This window comes from Tachyglossus aculeatus, chromosome 2 (assembly GCF_015852505.1).
Source record: "Tachyglossus aculeatus isolate mTacAcu1 chromosome 2, mTacAcu1.pri, whole genome shotgun sequence".
Lineage (NCBI taxonomy): Eukaryota > Metazoa > Chordata > Mammalia > Monotremata > Tachyglossidae > Tachyglossus > Tachyglossus aculeatus.
The window spans coordinates 171,074,102-171,095,828 of record NC_052067.1 but is presented as its reverse complement, the minus strand read 5'-3'; the positions used below and the strand labels follow the sequence as shown (position 1 = coordinate 171,095,828).

Here is a 21,727-nt window from a genome sequence, read left to right as displayed (position 1 = left end):
GCAGCGTGGCTCAGTGGAAAGAGCCCGGGCTTTGGAGTCCGAGGTCATGGGTTCAAATCCCGGCTCCGCCAACTGTCAGCTGAGTGACTTTGGGCAAGTCATTTCACTTCTCTGGGCCTCAGTTCCCTCCTCTGTCAAATGGGGATGAAGACTGTGAGCCCCCCGTGGGACAACCCGATCACCTTGTAACCTCCTCAGCGCTTAGCACAGTGCTTGGCACAGAGTAAGTGCTTAATAAATGCCATCATTAGTAGTAGTACTAGTATTCTCTGGGCCTCAGTTCCCTCCTCTGTCAAATGGGGATGAAGACTGTGAGCCCCCCGTGGGACAATCTGATCACCTTGTAACCTCCCCAGTGCTTAGAACAGTGCTTGGCACATAGTAAGTGCCTAATAAATGCTATTATTATTATTATTATTATTATTATTATCATTATTATTATTATTGTTATCTGGGCCTCAGTTCCCCCATCTGTCAAATGGGGGTGAAGACTGTGAGCCCCCGGTGGGACAACCCGATCACCTTGCAACCTCCCCAGTGCTTAGAACAGTGTTTGGCACATAGTAAGTGCTTAATAAATGCTATTATTATTATTATTATTATTATTATTATTATTATTATCATCTGGGCCTCAGTTCCCTCATCTGTCAAATGGGGATGAAGACAGTGAGCCCCCCGTGGGACAACCTGATCACCTTGTAGCCCCTCAGTGCTTAGAACAGTGCTTGGCACCTAGTAAGCGCTTAATAAATGCCATCATTATTGAGAAGCAGCGTGGCTCAGTGGAAAAGAGGCCGGGCTTTGGATTCAGAGGTCCTGGGTTCAAATCCCTGCTCCACCCCTTGTCAGCTGTGTGACCTTGTCAGCTGTGTGACTTTAGGCAAGTCATTTCACTTCTCTGAGCCTCAGTTCCCTCATCTGGAAAATGGGGATGAAGACTGTGAGCCCCCCGTGGGACAAACCGATCACCCTGTAACCTCTCCAGCGCTTAGAACAGTGCTTGGCACATAGTAAGTGCTTAATAAATGCCATCATCATTATTATTATTATTCTCTGGGCCTCAGTTCCCTCATCTGTCAAATGGGGATGAAGACTGTGAGCCCCCCGTGAGACAACCTGATCACCTTGTAACCTCCCCAGTGCTTACAACAGTGCTTGGCACCTAGAAAGCGCTTAATAAATGCCATTATCATTATTGAGAAGCAGCGTGGCTCAGTGGAAAAGAGCCCAGGCTTTGGAGTCAGAGGTCATGGGTTCAAATCCCGGCTCCACCCCTTGTCAGCTGGGTGACTTTGGGCAAGTCATTTCACTTCTCTGAGCCTCAGTTCCCTCATCTGTCAAATGGGGATGAAGACTGTGAGCCCCCCGGGGGACAAACCGATCACCTTGTAACCTCTCCAGCGCTTAGAACAGTGCTTGGCACATAGTAAGCACTTAATAAGTGCAATTATTATTATTATTATTATCATTGTTATTATTATTCTCTGGGCCTCAGTTCCCTCATCTGTCAAATGGGGATGAAGACTGTGAGCCCCCCGTGAGACAACCTGATCACCTTGTAACCTCCCCAGTGCTTAGAACAGTGCTTGGCACCTAGAAAGCGCTTAATAAATGCCATTATCATTATTGAGAAGCAGCGTGGCTCAGTGGAAAGAGCCCGGGCTTTGGAGTCACAGGTCCTGGATTCTAATCCCGGCTCCGCCAATTGTCAGCTGGGTGACTTTGGGCAAGTCACTTCACTTCTCTAGGCCTCAGTGACCTCATCTGGAAAATGGGGGTGAAGACTGTGAGCCCCACATGGGACAACCTCATCACCTTGTATCCCCCCAGCGCTTAGAACAGTGCTTGGCACCTAGTAAGCGCTTAACAAATGCCATCATCATTATTATTATGGGATTAGATGAGATGGGATTAGAACCCACGACCTCTGATTCCCACGCCCGGGCTCTTTCCTCTGAGCCACAAGCAATTTAACAAATGCCAGCGTGGCTCAGTGGAAAGAGCCCGGGCTTGGGAGTCAGAGGTCGTGGGTTCTAATCCCGCCTCCGCCGCTTGTCAGCTGTGTGACTTTGGACAAGTCACTTCACTTCTCTGGGCCTCAGTGACCTCATCTGGAAAATGGGGATGAAGACCAGGAGCTCCACGGGGGACAACCTCATCACCTTGTATCAATCAATCGTATTTATTGAGCGCTTACTGTGTGCAGAGCACTGGACTAAGTGCTTGGGAAGTCCAAGTTGGCCACATCAATCCATCAATCAATCGTATTTATTGAGCGCTTACTGTGTGCAGAGCACTGGACTAAACACTTGGGAAGTCCAAGTTGGCCACATCAATCAATCAATCGTATTTATTGAGCGCTTACTGTGTGCAGAGCACTGGACTAAGCGCTTGGGAAGTCCAAGTTGGCCACATCAATCAATCAATCGTATTTATTGAGCGCTTACTGTGTGCAGAGCACTGGACTAAGCGCTTGGGAAGTCCAAGTTGGCAACATCTAGAGACGGTCCCTACCCAACAGTGGGCTCACGGTCTAGAGCCCCTACCTTCTCCCTCCGCTCTCCCCCCATCCCACAGCGCTTGTGTAGACATGCACATAGCTATAATTCCAATTAATCAATCAGTCAATCGTATTTATTGAGCGCTTACTGTGTGCAGAGCACTGTACTAAGCGCTTGGGAAGTACAGGTTGGCAACATCTAGAGACGGTCCCTACCCAACAGCGGGCTCACAGTCTAGAAGGGGGAGACAGAGAACAAAACCAAACATATTCACAAAATAAAATAAATAGAATAGATATGTACAAGTACACTGAAGCAGTGCGGCTCAGTGGAAAGAGCGAGGGCTTGGGAGTCAGAGGTCATGGGTTCGAATCCCAGCTCCGCCACTTGTCAGCTGTGTGACCTTGGGCAAGCCACTTAACTTCTCTGTGCCTCAGTTACCTCATCGGTAAAATGGGGATTAAGACTGTGAGCCCCAAGTGGAAAAACCTGATCACCTCGTAGCCCCCCCCCAGCGCTTAGAACAGCGCTTTGCACATAGTAAGCGCTTAACAAATACCACCATTATTATTATTATTATTATTACAAGTAAAATAAACAATTAAAATAAATAAAATAAATTTATTAAATTTATTAAATTAAATTAAATAAATTAAATAAAATAAATAGAGTAATAAATATGTACAAACATCTATACATATATACAGGTGCTGTGGGGAAGGGAAGGAGGTAAGATGGGGGGATGGAGAGGGGGACGAGGGGGAGAGGAAGGAAGGGGCTCAGTCTGGGAAGGCCTCCTGGAGGAGGTGAGCTCTCAGTCCAGCAGTGTGGCTCAGTGGAAAGAGCCCGGGCTTTGGAGTCCGAGGTCATGGGTTCAAATCCCGACTCCACCAATTGTCAGCTGGGTGACTTTGGGCGAGTCACTTCACTTCTCTGGGCCTCAGTTCCCTCATCTGGAAAATGGGGATGAAGACTGTGAGCCCCCCGGGGGACAACCTGATCGCCTTGTAACCTCCCCAGCGCTTAGAACAGTGCTTGGCACATAGTAAGCGCTTAATAAATGCCATTATGATTATTATTTATTTCTATTAACGCCTGTTTACTTGTTTTGATGTGCATATATCTCCAATTCTATTCATTTGTATTGATGCTATTGATTCACTCATTCATTCAATCGTATTTAGTGAGCGCTTACTGGGTGCAGAGCACTGGACTAAGCGCTTGGGAACAGTTAGAGACGGTCCCTACCCGACAGCGGGCTCACAGTCTAGAAAGGGGGAGACAGAAAACAAAATAAAACCTATTAACAAAATAAAATGAATAGTAAATATGTACAAGTAAAATAAATAGAGTAATAAATCTGTACTGATGCCTGTTGACTTGTTTTGGGGTCGGACTCCCCCCTTCTAGACCGTGAGCTCGTTGTGGGCAGGGCTGGTCTCTCTTTGTTGCTGAATTGTACTTTCCAAGCGCTTAGTACAGTGCTCTGCCCACAGTAAGCGCTCAATAAATACGATTGAATGAATGAATGAATACTCTGCCCACAGTAAGCACTCAGTAAATACGAATGAGTGAATAGATCCAGTGTGAAACCTTCCCCACATCTTTAGAAGCAGTGAAAAGAGCCCGGGTTTTAAAGTCCGAGGTCATGGGTTCGAATCCCGGCTCCGCCAATTGTCAGCTGGGTGACTTTGGGCGAGTCACTTCACTTCTCTGGGCCTCAGTGACCACATCTGGAAAATGGGGGTGAAGACTGTGAGCTCCCCGTGGGACATCCTGATCATCATCATCATCATCATCATCATCAATCGTATTTATTGAGCGCTTACTGTGTGCAGAGCACTGTACTAAGCGCTTGGGAAGTCCAAGTTGGCAACATCTAGAGACAGTCCCTACCCAACAGCAGGCTCACAGTCTAAAAGGGGGAGACAGAGAACAAAACCAAACATACTAACAAAATAAAATAAATAGAATAGATATGTACAAGCAAAATAAATAAATAAATAAATAAATACATAGAGTAATAAATATGTACAAACACATATACATATATACAGGTGCTGTGATCACCTTGTAACCCTCCCCAGCGCTTAGAACAGTGCTTTGCACATAGTACGTGCTTAATAAATGCCATTATTATTATTATTATTATTGGAATCCAGAGCAGTGCAGCTTAGTGGAGAAGCCTTCTAGACTGTGAGCCCACTGTTGGGCAGGGACCGCATCCATATGTTGCCAACTTGGACTTCCCAAGCGCTTAGTACAGTGCTCTGCACACAGTAAGCGCTCAATAAATACGATTGAATGAATGTATGAATGAATGATAAGAGCCTGGGCCTGGGAATCAGAAGGAACTGGATTCTCCCACACGCCTGCTTGGCAAGTCGCTTCACTTCTCTGGGCCTCAGTGATCCCATCCGTAAAATGGGAATAAGGACCGTGAGCCCCATGTGGGACAGGACTGAGGCCAATCTGATTAACTTTTATCTACCCCAGTGCTTAGAACAGAGCTTGGCACCAATAAGGGCTTCACAAGTACCATTATTATTATTATCATAATTATTATTAATTTGAAAAGCCACCAGACTCACCCAAACATGTGTTCCATCTCACTGTGACTACTGCATCCACCTCTTGGCTGACCTCCTTGATGATCCCACTCCAGTTCATAATAATAAAAAAATAATAATAATAATAATAATAATAATAATTATAATGGCATTATTACTAATTTGAAAAGCCACCAGGCTCACCCAAACATTTGTTCCATCTCACCATGACTACTGCATCTGCCTGTTGGCTGACCTCCTTGATGACCCCTCTCCAATTCGTAATAATAATAATAATAATAATAGCATTTATTAAGCACTTACTATGTGCAAAACACTGTTTTAAGCACTGGGGAGGCTACAATAATAATAATAATAATGGTATTATTACTAATTTGAAAAGCCACCAGGCTTACCCAAACAATTGTTCCATCTCACCTCGACTACTGCATCCGCCTCTTGGCTGACCTCCTTGATGACCCCACTCCAGTTCATCATCATCATAATAATGATAATAATAATAATAATAATAATAATAATAATAATGGCATTTATTAAGCACTTACTATGTGCAAAACACTGTTTTAAGCACTATGGAGGTTACAATAATAATAATAATGGCATTATTGCTAATTTGAAAAGCCACCAGGCTCACCCACTTGTTCCATCTCACCGTGACTACTGCATCCGCCTCTTGGCTGACCTCCTTGATGACCCCACTCCAGTTCATAATAATAATAATAACAATACTAATAATAATGATGGCATTATTACTAATTTGAAGAGCCACCAGGCTCACCCAAACATTTGTTCCATCTCACCGTGACTACTTCATCTGCCTCTTGGCTGACCTCCTTGATGACCCCTCTCCAGTTCTTCATAATAATAATAATAATAATAATAATAATAATAATAATAATAGCATTTATTAAGCACTTACTATGTGGAAAACACTGTTTTTAGCACTGTGGAGGTTACAATAATAATAATAATAATGGCATTATTACTAATTTGAAAAGCCACCAGGCTCACCCACTTGTTCCATCTCACCATGACTACTGCATCCGCCTCTTGGCTGACCTCCTTGATGACCCCACTCCAATTAATAATAATAATAATAATAATAATAATAATAATAATAATAATAATGGCATTATTACTAATTTGAAAAGCCACCAGGCTCACCCAAACATTTGTTCCATCTCACCGTGACTACTGCATCTGCCTCTTGGCTGACCCCTCTCCAGTTCATAATAATAATAATAATAATGATAGCATTTATTAAGCACTTACTATGTGCATAACACTGTTTTAAGCACTGGGGAGGCTACAATAATAATAATAATAATGGTATTATTACTAATTTGAAAAGCCACCAGGCTTACCCAAACAATTGTTCTATCTCACCTCGACTACAGCATCCACCTCTTGGCTGACCTCCTTGATGACCCCACTCCAGTTCATAATAATGATGGTATTTATTAAGCACTTACTATGCGCAAAACACTGTTTTAAGCACTGGGGAGGTTACAATAATAATAATAATGGCATTATTACTAATTTGAAAAGCCACCAGGCTCACCCAAACACTTGTTCCATCTCACCTCGACTACTGCATCCGCCTCTTGGCTGACCTCCTTGATGACCCCACTCCAGTTCATAATAATAATAATAATGATAATAACAATAATAATAATAATGATGGCATTACTACTAATTTGAAAAGTCACCAGGCTCACCCAAACACTTGTTCCATCTCACCGTGACTACTGCATCTGCCTCTTGGCTGACCTCCTTGATGACCCCACTCCAGTTCATAATAATAATAATAATGATAATGATAATAATTATAATAATTATAATAATGATGGCATTTATTAGCACTTACTATGTGCAAAACACTGTTTTAAGCGCTGGGGAGGTTACAATAATAATAATGGCATTATTACTAATTTGAAAAGCCACCAGGCTCACCCAAACACTTGTTCCATCTCACCTCGACTACTGCATCCGCCTCTTGGCTGACCTCCTTGATGACCCCACTCCAGTTCATAATAATAATAATAATGATAATAATAATAATAATGATGGCATTATTACTAATTTGAAAAGCCACCAGGCTCACCCAAACACTTGTTCCATCTCACAGTGACTACTGCATCCGCCTCTTGGCTGACCTCCTTGATGACCCCACTCCAGTTCATCATCATCATCATCATAATAATGACAATAATAATAATAATGATAGCATTATTATTGGAGAAACAGCGTGGCTCAGTGGAAAGAATGTGGGCTTTGGAGTCAGAGGTCATGGGTTCAAATCCCAGCTCCGCCAATTGTCAGCTGTGTGACTTTGGGCAAGTCACTTCACTTCTCTGGGCCTCAGTTCCCTCATCTGTAAAATGGGGATTAAGACTGTGAGCCCCCCGTGGGACAACCAGATCACTTTGTAACCTCCCCAGTGCTTAGAACAGTGCTTTGCACATAGTAAGCGCTTAATAAATGTCATTATTATTATTACTAATTTGAAAACCCACCAGGCTCACCCAAAAATTTGTTCCATCTCACGGTGACTACTGCATCTGCCTCTTGGCTGACCTCCCTGATGAGCCCACTCTTGTTCATAATAATAACAATAATAAGTATTATTATTATAATAACGATGGCATTTGTTAAGCACTTACTATGTGCAAAACACTGTTTCAAGTGCTGGGGAGGTTACAGTAATAATAATAATAATGGCATTATTACTAATTTGAAAAGCCACCAGGCTCACCCAAACATTTGTTCCATCACACTGTGACTACTGCATCCACCTCTTAGCTGACCTCCTTGGGGAACCCACTCCAGTTCATCATCATCATCATCATCATCATAATAACAATAATAATAATAATGATGGCAGTATTACTAATTTGAAAACCCACCAGGCTCACCCAAACATTTGTTCCATCTCACCTTGACTACTGCATCTGCCTCTTGGCTGACCTCCCTGATGATCCCACTCCAGTTCATAGTAATAATTATAATAATAATTATTATTATAATGATGGCATTTATTAAGCACTTACCATGTGCAAAGCACTGTTTTAAGCGCTGGGGAGGTTACAATAATAATAATAATAATAATGATGGCATTATTACTATTTTGAAAAGCCACCTGGCTCACCCAAACACTTGTTCCATCTCACCGCGACTACTGCATCCGCCTCTTGGATGACCTCCTTGATGATCCCACTCCAGATAATAATAATAATAATAACAACAACAACAACAACAATAATAATAATAATAATAATAATAACATTTATTAAGCACATACTATGTGCAAAACACTGTTTTAAGTGCTGGGGAGGTTACAATAATAATAATAATAATAATGGCATTATTACTAATTTGAAAAGCCACCAGGCCCACCCAAACATGTGTTCCATCTCTCTGTGACTACTGCATCCACCTCTTGGCTGACCTCCTTGATGACCCCACTCCAGTTCATAATAATAATAATAATAATAATAGTAATAATAATAATAATAATAATGGCATTATTACTGATTTGAAAAGCCACCAGGTTCACCCAAGCATTTGTTCCATCTCACCGTGACTACTGCATCCGCCTCTTGGCTGACCTCCTTGATGACCCCATTCCAATTCATTAATAATAATAATAATAATAATAATAATAATAATAATAACATTTATTAAGCACTTACTATGTGCAAAACACTGTTTTATGCTCTGGGGAGGTTACAATAATAATAATAATGGCATTATTACTAATTTGAAAAGCCACCAGGCTCACCCAAACATTTGTTCCATCTCACTGTGACTACTGCATCCACCTCTTGGCTGACCTCCTTGATGACCCCACTCCAGTTCATCATCATCATCATCATCATCATCATCATCATCATCATAATAGCATTTATTAAGCCCTTACTATGTGCAAAACACTGTTTAAAGCGCTGGGGAGGTTACAATAATAATAATAATGGTATTATTACTAATTTGAAAAGCCACCAGGCTCACCCATACATTTGTTCCATCTCACTGTGACTACTGCATCCACCTCTTGGCTGACCTCCTTGATGACCCCACTCCAGTTCATAATAATGATAATAATAATAATAATGATGGCATTTATTAAGTGCTTACTGTGTGCAAAGTACTGGTTTAAGCGCTGGGGAGGTTACAAGGTGATCAGGTTGTCCCACGGGGGGCTCACAGTCTTCACCCCCATTTTACAGATGAGGGAACTGAGGCACAGAGAAGTGAAGTGACTTTCTCGAAGTCACACAGCTGACAGTTGGCGGAGCCGGGATTTGAACCCATGACCTCCCACTCCAAAGCCCGGGCTCTTTCCACTGAGAGCGCTTAGTACAGTGCTCTGCACACAGTGAGCACTCAATAAATACCATTGAATGAATGAATGAAGGAGCCCCGCTGCTTCTCTAGTCATCCAGGCAGGAGAGGAGAAGTGATTGGATTAATAATGATAATAATAATGATGGCATTTGTTAAGCACTTACTATGCGCCAAGCACTGTTCTAAGCACCGGGTTAGAGCGAGGCTCAGTGGAAAGAGCCCGGGCTTTCGAGTGAGAGGTCATGGGTTCAAATCCCGCCTCCGCCACTTGTCAGCTGTGTGACTTTGGGCGAGTCACTTCACTTCTCTGGGCCTCAGTTCCCTCATCTGGAAAATGGGGATGAAGACTGTGAGCCCCCCGTGGGACAACCTGATCACCTTGTAACCCCCCCAGCGCTTAGAACAGTGCTTTGCACATAGTAAGCGTTTAATAAATGCCATTATTATTATTATTATTATACAAGGGGATCAGATTGTCCCACGTGGGGCTCACAGTCTTAGTCCCCATTTTCCAGATGAGGGAACTGAGGCCCAGAGAAGTGAAGTGACTTGCCCAAGGTCACACAGCAGAAATGTGGCGGAGCCGGGATTAGAACCCACGACCTCTAACTCCCAAGCCCGGGCTCTCACCACTACTGCCATGCCGCTTCTCTAATAATGATGGTATTTATTAAGCGCTTACTATGTGCCAAAGCACTGTTCTAAGCACTGGGATAGATAAAAGGTGATCAAGTTGTTCCACGTGGGGCTCACTGCCTTCATCCCCATGTTACAGATGAGGTCACTGAGGCCCAGATAATAATAATAATAATAATAATAATAATAATAATGATATTTATTAAGCGCTTACTCTGTGCAAAGCACTGTTCTAAGCGCTGGGGAGGTTACAAGGTGAGCAGGTTGTCCCACGGGGGGCTCACAGTCTTCATCCCCATTTTACAGATGAGGGAACTGAGGCCCAGAGAAGTGAAGTGACTTGCCCAAAGTCACCCAGCTGACAAGCGGCGCAGCCGGAATTAGAACCCACGACCTCCGACTCCCAAGCCCGGGCTCTTTCCACTGAGCCACGCTGCTTCTCACTGGACATTCATTCATTCAATTGGATTTATTGAGCGCTTACCGTGTGCAGAGCACTGGACTAAGCGCTTGGGAAGTACATAAATGGTGTGGGGCTGGGAGTGTGACTTTGGGCAAGTCACTTCACTTCTCTGGGCCTCAGTTCCCTCATCTGGAAAATGGGGATGAAGACTGTGAGCCCCCCGGGGGACAACCTGATCACCTTGTAACCTCCCCAGCGCTTAGAACGGTGCTTGGCACATAGTAAGCGCTTAACAAATACCATCATTATTATGATTATTATTATTATTCTCTGTCCTTCAGTTCCCTCATCTGGAAAATGGGGGTGAAGACTGCGAGCCCCCGTGGGACAACCTCATCACCTTGTAACCTCCCCAGCGCTTAGAACGGTGCTTTGCACATAGTAAGCGCTTAACAAATACCATCATTATTACGATTATTATTATTATTCTCTGTCCTTCAGTTCCCTCATCTGGAAAATGGGGATGAAGACCGTGAGCCCCCGTGGGACAACCTCATCACCTTGTAACCTCCCCAGCGCTTAGGACAGTGCTTGGCACATAGTAAGCGCTTAATAAACTCCATTATTATGATTATGATTATTATTATTATTCTCTGTCCTTCAGTTCCCTCATCTGGAAAATGGGGGTGAAGACTGTGAGCCCCCGTGGGACAACCTCATCACCTTGTAACCTCCCCAGCGCTTAGAACAGTGCTTGGCACATAGTAAGCGCTTAATAAATGCCGTCATTATTATTATTACTATTATTAAGAAAGGGAGAGAGTCAGGGCGACGCAGAAGGGAGCGGGAGGTGAGGAAAAATGGGGGGCTTAGTCAGGGAAGGCCTCTGGGAGGAGGTGGGCCTTCAGTAAGGCTTTGAAGGGAGGGATAATGATTGTTTAGCGCTCTTCCAGACTGTGAGCCCACTGTTGGGTAGGGACCGTCGCTATATGTTGCCAACTTGGACTTCCCAAGCGCTTAGTACAGTGCTCTGTCCACAGTAAGCGCTCAATAAATACGATTGATTGATTGATTGATTGTTTGTGGGATTTCCCTTCTGGACTGTGAGCCCGTTGTTGGGTAGGGACCGTCTCTAGATGTTGCCAACTTGGACTTCCCAAGCGCTTAGTCCAGTGCTCTGCACACAGTAAGCGCTCAATAAATACAATTGATTGATTGATTGTTTGTGGGATTTCCCTTCTGGACTGTGAGCCCGTTGTTGGGTAGGGACCGTCTCTAGATGTTGCCGACTTGGACTTCCCAAGCGCTTAGTCCAGTCCTCTGCACACAGTAAGCGCTCAATAAGTACGATTGACTGAATGAAGTTGAGGAGGGAGGGCGTTGGAGGGAGTGGATTGAATCCCAAGCGAGAACTATTTTATTTGTTAATTTTATTTATTTATTATTTATTATTTATTTATTTGTTTATTCATTTATTTTATTTTATTTTATTTTTATTTTATTTTATTTTATTTTATTTTATTTTATTTTATTTTTTATTTTGTTGGTATGCTTGGTTTTGTTCTCTGTCTCCCCCTTTTAGACTGTGAGCCCACTGTTGGGTAGGGACTGTCTCTATATGTTGCCAATTTGTACTTCCCAAGCGCTTAGTACAGTGCTCTGCACATAGTAAGCGCTCAATAAATACGATTGATGATGATGATGATGATGATGATGACCTCCATATTTTTCCGAGACAACAGAGGGGTGGTTCCGGCCCTAAGCAGCGTGGCTCAGTGGAAATCAATCAGTCAATCAATCAATCGTATTTATTGAGCGCTTACTGTGTGCAGAGCACTGGACTAAGCGCTTGGGAAGTCCAAGTTGGCAACATCTAGAGACGGTCCCTACCCAACAGTGGGCTCACAGTCTAGAAGGGGGAGAAAGGAAAGAAACCGGGCTTGGGAGTCCGAGGTCGTGGGTTCTAATCCCGGCTCCGCCACTTGTCCGCTGCCTGACCTAGGGCAAGTCATTCTCTGTGCCTCAGTTCCCTCATCCGTACAATGGGAATCAAGACCGTGAGCCCCACGTGGGACAACCTGATCACCTCAATCAATCAATCAATCGTATTTATTGAGCGCTTACTATGTGCAGAGCACCTCGTATCTATCCCAGCGCTTAGAACAGTGTTTGACACATATTAAGCGCTTAACAAATACCAACATTATGATTATTACGTTGCCAAAGCGCCCAAACCCTCCTTTCTCCACAGGAGACCTGGAGGCCCTAAAGAAGGAGACCTTCGTTCTCAAGGAAGGCGTGGAATACAGAGTCAAAATCCACTTCAAAGTAGGTTTCCTCGACTGTCCGGGCCTGGCGGGGGTCGGCTGGGGTCCGCAGGGTCATCATCATCATCAATCATATTTATTGAGTGCTTACTATGTGCAGAGCACTGTACTAAGCGCTTGGGAAGTACAAATTGGCAACAAAGGGTCCCGGGGGAATGATGAGGATGGCATTTATTAAGCGCTTACTATGTGCCAAGCACTGTTCTAAGCGCTGGGGGGATACAAGATAGCCAGGTTCTCGCACGTGGGGCTCACAGACTTCACTGGGGATGATGATGGTGGCATTTATTAAGCGCTTACTATGTGCCAAGCACTGTTCTAAGCGCTGGGGGGGATACAAGATAGCCAGGTTGTCGCACGTGGGGCTCACAGGCTTCACTGGGGATGATGATGGTGGCATTTATTAAGCGCTTACTATGTGCCAAGCACTGTTCTAAGCGCTGGGGGGATACAAGATAGCCAGGTTCTCGCACGTGGGGCTCACAGGCTTCACTGGGGATGATGATGATGGCATTTATTAAGCGCTTACTATGTGCCAAGCACTGTTCTAAGCGCTGGGGGGGATACAAGATAGCCAGGTTGTCCCACGTGGGGCTCACAGGTTTCACCGGGGGATGATGATGATGGCATTTATTAAGCGCTTACTATGTGCCAAGCACTGTTCTAAGCGCTGGGGGGGATACAAGATAGCCAGGTTGTCCCACGTGGGGCTCACAGGTTTCACCGGGGGATGATGATGATGGCATTTATTAAGCGCTTACTATGTGCCAAGCACTGTTCTAAGCGCTGGGGGGGATACAAGATAGCCAGGTTGTCCCAAGTGGGGCTCACAGGCTTCACCGGGGAATGATGATGGTGGCATTTATTAAGCGCTTACTATGTGCCAAGCACTGTTCTAAGCGCTGGGGGGGGGGGGGGGGAATACAAGATAGCCAGGTTGTCCCACATGGGGATCACAGGCTTCAACGGGGAATGATGATGATGATGGCATTTGTTAAGCGCTTACTATGTGCCAAGCATTCATTCATTCAGTTCAATCGTATTTATTGAGCGCTTACTGTGTGCAGAGCACTGTACTAAGCGCTTGGGAAGTCCAAGTTGGCCACATATAGAGACGGTCCCTACCCAACAGTGGGCTCACAGTCTAGAAAAGCACTGTTCTAAGCGCTGGGGGGGGGGATACAAGATAGTCAGGTTGTCCCACATGGGGCTCACAGGTTTCACCGGGGAATGATGATGGTGGCATTTATTAAGCGCTTACTATGTGCCAAGCACTATTCTAAGCGCTGGGGAGGATACAAGATAGCCAGGTTGTCCCACGTGGAGCTCACAGGCTTCACCGGGGAATGATGATGGTGGCATTTATTAAGCGCTTACTATGTGCCAAGCACTATTCTAAGCGCTGGGGAGGTTACAAGGTAACCAGGTTGTCGCACGTGGGGCTCACAGGCTTCACCGGGGAATGATGATGATGGCATTTGTTAAGCGCTTACTATATGCCAAGCACTGTTCTAAGCGCTGGGGGGGGATACAAGATAGCCAGGTTGTCCCACATGGAGCTCACAGGCTTCACTGGGGAATGATGATGGTGGCATTTGTTAAGCGCTTACTATGTGCCAAGCATTCATTCATTCAATTCAATCGTATTTATTGAGCGCTTACTGTGTGCGGAGCACTGTACTAGGCGCTTGGGAAGTCCAAGTTGGCCACATATAGAGACGGTCCCTACCCAACAGTGGGCTCACAGTCTAGAAAAGCACTGTTCTAAGCGCTGGGGGGGATACAAGGTAACCAGGTTGTCCCACGTGGGGCTCACAGGCTTCACCGGGGAATGATGATGATGGCGTTTGTTAAGCGCTTACTACGTGCCAAGCACTGTTCTAAGATCTGGGGGGGATACAAGGTAACCAGGTTGTCCCATGTGGGGCTCACAGTCTTCATCCCCATTTTCCAGATGAGGGAACTGAGGCCCAGAGAAGTGAAGCGACTTGCCCAAAGTCACACAGCTGGCAAATAATAATAATAATAATAATAATAATAATAATAATAATAATAATTGGCATTTGTTAAGCGCTTACTATGTGCAAAGCACTGTTCTAAGCACTGGGGAGGATACAACGTGAGAAGCAGCGTGGCTTAGTGGAAAGAGCCCGGGCTTTGGAGTCAGAGGTCATGGGTTCGAATCCCGACTCCACCACATGTCTGCTGTGTGACCTTGGGCAAGTCACTTAGCTTCTCTGCGCATCAGTTACCTCATCTGTAAAATGGCGATTAAGAATGTGAGCCCCATGTGGGACAACTTGATCACTTTGTATCCCCCCAGCGCTTAGAACAGTGCTCTGCACATAGTAAGTGCTTAACAAATGCCATTATTATTATTACAGGGTGAGGAACTGAGGCCCAGAGAAGTGAAGCGACTTGCCCAAAGTCACACAGCTGACAAATAATAATAATAATAATAATAATAATAATAATAATAATAATAATAATTGGCATTTGTTAAGCGCTTACTATGTGCAAAGCACTGTTCTAAGCACTGGGGAGGATACAGGGTGATCAGGTTGTCCCACGGGGGGTTTACAGTCTTAATTCCCATTTTACAGATGAGGTAACTGAGGCACAGAGAAGTCAAGTGACTTGCCCAAGATCACACAGCAGACATGTGGCGGAGATGGGATTCGAACCCATGACCTCTGACTCCCAAGCCCGGGCTCTTTCCACTGAGCCACGCTGGGCCCAGCTTGGACTAATAATAATAATAATAATAATGATAATTATGGTATTTGTTAAGCGCTTACTATGTGGCAGGCACTGTACTAAGCGCTAGACTGTGAGCCCACTCTTCTAGACTGTGAGCCCACTGTTGGGTAGGGACCGTCTCTATATGTTGCCAACTTGGACTTCCCAAGCGCTCAGTCCAGTGCTCTGCACACAGTAAGCGCTCAATAAATACCATTGATTGATCGTGGTGGATCCAAGCAAACCGAGTTGGACCCAGTCCCTGTTCCATGTGGGACTCCCAGTCTCAATCCCCATTTTACAGATGAGGCAACTGAGGCCCAGAGAAGGGAAGTGGCTCGCCCAAGGTCACACAGCAGAAAAGCGGCGGAGCGGGAATTAGAACCCACATTTGCGAAGAAGCAGCGTGGCTTAGTGTCAAGAACCCAAACTTGGGAGTCAGAAGTCTTGGGTTCTAATCCCAGCTCTGCCCCTTGTCAGCTGTGTGACTCTGGGCAAGTCACTTCACTTCTCTGGGCCTCAGTTCCCTCATCTGTCAAATGGGGATGAAGCCTGTGAGCCCCACGGGGGACAACCTGATAATAATAATGGCATTTATTAAGCGCTTACTATGTGCCAAGCACTGTTCTAAGCGCTGGGGAGGTTCCAAGGTGATCAGGTTGTCCCACGGGGGGCTCACAGTCTTAACCCTCATTTTCCAGATGAGGGACCTGAGGCACAGAGAAGTTAAGTGACTTGCCCAAAGTCAATCAATCAATCATATTTATTGAGCGCTTACTGTGTGCAGAGCACTGTACTAAGCGCTTAGGAAGTGCAAGCTGGCAACATCTAGAGACGGTCCCTACCCAACAATGGGCTCACAGTCTAGAAGGGGGAGACAGAGAACAAAACAAAACATATTAACAAAATAAAATAGAATAGACAAGTACAAGTAAAATAAGTCATTCATTCATATTTATTGAGCGCTTACTGTGTGCAGAGCACTGTACTAAGCGCTTAGGAAGTGCAAGCTGGCAACATCTAGAGACGGTCCCTACCCGACAACGGGCTCACAGTCTAGAAGGGGGAGACAGAGAACAAAACATATTAACAAAATAAAATAAATAGAATAGACATGTACAAGTAAAATGTCATTCATTCATATTTATTGAGCGCTTACTGTGTGCAGAGCACTTTACTAAGCACTTGGGAAGTACAAGTTAGCAACATCTAGAGACGGTTCCTACCCAACAGCGGGCTCACAGTCTAAAAGGGGGAGACAGAGAACAAAACAAAACATATTAACAAAATAAAATAAATAGGATAGACATGTACAAGTAAAATAAGTCATTCATTCATTCATTCATTCATAGTTTTTGAGCGCTTACTGTGTGCAGAGCACTGTACTAAGCGCTTAGGAAGTGCAAGCTGGCAACATCTAGAGACGGTCCCTACCCGACAACGGGCTCACAGTCTAGAAGGGGGAGACAGAGAACAAAACATATTAACAAAATAAAATAAATAGAATAGACATGTACAAGTAAAATGTCATTCATTCATATTTATTGAGCACTTACTGTGTGCAGAGCACTTTACTAAGCACTTGGGAAGTACAAGTTAGCAACATCTAGAGACGGTTCCTACCCAACAGTGGGCTCACAGTCTAAAAGGGGGAGACAGAGAACAAAACAAAACATATTAACAAAATAAAATAAATAGGATAGACATGTACAAGTAAAATAAGTCATTCATTCAGTCATTCATTCATAGTTTTTGAGCGCTTACTGTGTGCAGAGCACTGTACTAAGTGCTTGGGAAGTACAAGTTGGCAACATCTAGATACGGTCCTTACCCAACAGTGGGCTCACAGTCTAGAAGGGGGAGAAAGAGAACAAAACAAAACAAATTAACAAAATAAAATAAATAGAATAGACATGTACAAGTAAAATAAGTCATTCATTCATATTTATTGAGCGCTTACTGTGTGCAGAGCACTGGACTAAGCACTTGGGAAGTACAAGTTAGCAACATATAGGGACGGTCCCTACCCAACAGCAGGCTCACAATCTAGAAGTCACCCAGCTGACAAGTGGCAGGGGCGGGATTTGAACCCATGACCTCTGACTCCAAAGCCCGGGCTCTTTCCACTGAGCCACGCTGCTTTTCATAAGCTGATGACCTTGTATCTACCCCAGTGCTTGGCACACAGTAAGCGCTTAACAAATACCATCATCACCATCATCATCAGCAGTGCCTGACATAGTAAGCGTAGAACAAGTACCACAGTTACTCATTCATTCATTCAATCGTATTTATTGAGCGCTTCCTGTGTGCAGAGCACTGGACTAAGCGCTTGGGAAGTCCAAGTTGGCAACGTCTAGAGACGGTCCCTACCCAACACCGGGCTCACAGTCTAGAAGGGGGAGACAGAGAACCAGTCATAATAATATAATAATAATAACAATAGCAGTAACTGTGATATTTCTTATTATGTGCAAAGCACCATAATTATTATTATTATCAGAGAAGCAGCGTGGCTCAGCGGAAAGAGCCCGGACTTTGGAGTCAGAGGTCGTGGGTTCAAATCCTGGCTCCGCCAGTTGTCACCTGTGTGACTTTGGGCAAGTCAACTTCTCTGGGCCTCAGTTTCCTCATCTATAAAATGGGGATTAATGTGAGCCCCCCGTGGGACAACCTGATCACCTTGTAACCTCCCCAGTGCTTAGAACAGTGCTTGGCACATAGTAAGCGCTTAATAAAAGCTATTATTATTATTATCATTATTATTATTATTGAGTCACCCGGATCGGCGTGGCTCAGTGGAAAGAGCCCGGGCTTTGGAGTCAGAGGTCATGGGTTCAAATCCCGGCCCCGCCAACTGTCAGCTGGGTGACTTTGGGCAAGTCACTTCACTTCTCTGGGCCTCAGTTCCCTCATCTGTCAAATTCATTCATTCAACCGTATTTATTGAGCGCTTACTGTGTGCGGAGCACCGTACTAAGCGCTTGGGAAGTCCAAGTTGGCAACATCCAGAGACGGTTCCTCCCCAACAGCGGGCTCACAGACTAGAAGGGGGAGACGGACAACAAAACCAAACATATTAACAAAAGAAAATAAGTAGAATAAATATGTACAAGTAAAATAAATCGAGTAATAAATCCATACAAACATATATCCATATATACAGGTGCTGTGGGGAAGTGAAGGAGGTAAAGTGGGGGGGATGGAGAGGGGGAGGAGGGGGTAAGCGCTTAGTACAGTGCTCTGCACACAGTAAGCACTCAATCAATCAATCGTCTTTATTGAGCGCTTACTGTGTGCAGAGCACTGTACTAAGCGCTTGGGAAGTAGAAGTCGGCAACACATAGAGACAGTCCCTACCCAACAGCGGGCTCACAGTCAATACGATTGATTGATTGAGAGGAAGGAGGGGACTCAGTCTGGGAAGGCCTCCCAAATGGGGATGAAGACCGGGAGCCCCCCATGGGACCCCCAGCGCTTAGAACAGTGCTTGGCACATAGTAAGCGCTTAACAAATGCCATTATTTATTATTATTATTATTATTATTATCGTTTCTTCCCGGCAGGTCAACAAGGACATCGTGTCCGGCCTGAAGTACGTGCAGCATACCTACCGGACGGGGGTGAAAGGTAAGGGGGCCCTGGACCCTCTCATCATCAGCATCATCATCAGTCGTACTTATTGAGCGCTTACTGTGTACAGAGCACTGTACTAAGCGCTTGGGAAGTACAAGTTGGCAACATCTAGAGACAGTCCCTACCCAACAGTGGGCTCACAGTCTAAAAGGGGGAGACCCTCTCCTCCCAGCCAGTGTTGGTGGCGGCCTCGGGACTCTCCTGTGAGTGGGCACTGCACTGCCTGGCCTGGGTGAGTGTGCATGGCACTGAACAATCAATCAATCAATCAATCGTATTTATTGAGCGCTTACTATGTGCAGAGCACTGTACTAAGCGCTTGAACACCCGACTGGTGAGTGGGCACTGCATTGCCTTCCTTCCTCTCCCCCTCGTCCCCCTCTCCATCCCCCCATCTTACCTCCTTCCCTTCCCCACAGCACCTGTATATATGTATATATGTTTGGACATATTTATTACTCTATTTATTTATTTATTTATTTTACTTGTACATATCTATTCTATTTATTTTATTTTGTTAGTATGTTTGGTTTTGTTCTCTGTCACCCCCTTTTAGACTGTGAGCCCACTGCTGGGTAGGGACTGTCTCTATACGTTGCCAATTTGTACTTCCCAAGCGCTTAGTACAGTGCTCTGCACATAGTAAGCGCTCAATAAATACGATTGATGATGATGATGATGATGATTGCCTTCAGCGCTTAGTCCAGTGCTCTGCACACAGTAAGTGCTCAATAAATAGGATTGAATGAATGAATGGCCTGCTGGTGAGTGGGCACTGCATTGCCTCCGGCGCTTAGTCCAGTGCTCTGCACACAGTAAGCGCTCAATAAATAGGATTGAATGAATGAATGGCCTGCTGGTGAGTGGGCACTGCACTGCCTGGCCTGGGTGGGTGTGCATGGCACTGAACACCTGACTGGTGAGTTGGCACTGCATTGCCTCCTGGACAGTGGGCACTGTGTGGCTGACTGGTAAGTGGGCACTGCATTGCCTCCAGCGCTTAGTCCAGTGCTCTGCACACAGTAAGCGCTCAATAAATATGATTGAATGAATGAATGGCCTGCCGGTGAGTGGGCACTGCATGGCTGACTGGTGAGTGGGCACTGCATTGCCTCCAGCGCTTAGTCCAGTGCTCTGCACACAGTAAGTGCTCAATAAATACGATTGAATGAATGAATGGCCTACTGGTGAGTGGGCACTGCATGGCTGACTGGTGAGTGGGCATTGCATAAACACCTGACTGGTGAATGTACACTGCATTACCTCCAGTGCTTAGTCCAGTGCTGGGCTCACAGTAAGTGCTCAATAAATACGATTGAATGAATGAATGAATAAATACGATTGAATGAATGAATGGCCTGCTGGTGAGTGGGCACTGCATGGCCGACTTATGTCGCCGACTTGTCCTTCCCAAGCGCTTAGTACAGGGCTCTGCACACAGTAAGCGCTCAATAAATACGATTGATTGAATGAATGAATAAATACGATTGAATGAATGAATGGCCTACTGGTGAGTGGGCACTGCATGGTCGACTTATGTTGCTGACTTGTACTTCCCAAGTGCTTAGTCCAGTGCTCTGCACACTGTAAGTGCTCAATAAATACGATTGAATGAGTGAATGAAAGGCCGACTGGTGAATGGGCACTGCCCTTTCTAATAATAATAATAATAACAATAATAATGGCATTTATTAAGCACTTACTATGTGCAAATCACTGTTCTGAGCGCTGGTGAGTGTGCAGTCCCCAGCCGACCATAAATTCCCTTCCCACCTTTCCACCTGCTCCATTTCTCCAGCTGGGTCTGACCCACTGAGGGCACCCGGCCCTCCCGCCCGCTTCTCCGGCCTCTCTCCCCACCTTCACTCTCCCCCTCCAGCTTCCCGCCCTCCACCCTCTCCGTCGGGCCGCCCTCACCCATCTGCTTCACTCCCCGGTCCTCAGAGAGCCGGGCCCTTGGGCCTTGCCCCTCTGGTAGCCTCTCCCATTCCTGGAGACAGCTCACAGCCCCCCTGCTCCCTGTCAGACCCGTGTTCTGTCTCCCCAGTAGCCCTCGCTCCCTCTCAAATCCCAGTCCTGTCCTCCCACTCGCCTCTGCTCCACTTTAGGCCCCTGTTCTGTCCCCCGCAGCAGCCCCTGCTCCCTCTCAGTCCCCTGTCCTGTCTCCTCAGAAGCCCTCACTCCCTCTCAGTCCCCTGTCTCATCTCCCTGGAGGCCCCCTACACCCCCTCAGTCCCTTCTCCTGTCTCCCCAGCAGCCCCCACTCCCTCTTAGGACCCTGTCCTGTCTCCCCAGAAAACCTTATTCTCCCTCAGTCCCCTGTCTCATCTCCCTGGCGGCCCCCGCTCCCTCTCAAGCCTCTGTCCTGTCTCCCTGGAGGCTCACTCCTCCCTCTGAGGCCCTCCTCTGTCTCCCCAGCAGCGACTTGTCTCTCTCAGTCCCCTGTCCTGTCCCTCCCGGTGACCCCCTGCTCCCTTTCAGACCCATGTTCTGTCTCCCCAGTAGCCCTCGCTCTCTCTCAAATCCCGGTTCTGTCCTCCCACTGGCCTCTGCTCCCCCTTAGGCCCCTGT

General features: G+C 45.6%; 1 protein-coding gene across 1 annotated transcript in view; it reads left to right on the top strand.

Moving 5' to 3' along the window:
- The window catches only part of ARHGDIB (Rho GDP dissociation inhibitor beta), a 68,523-nt gene that overhangs the window by 42,256 nt on the left and 4,540 nt on the right, over window positions 1-21,727 (top strand). Inside the window, exons 4-5 of the mRNA XM_038768404.1 lie at window positions 12,706-12,782; window positions 19,087-19,150. Coding sequence (XP_038624332.1) covers window positions 12,706-12,782; window positions 19,087-19,150 — 141 coding nt within the window. The remainder of the gene's footprint in view (window positions 1-12,705; window positions 12,783-19,086; window positions 19,151-21,727) is intronic.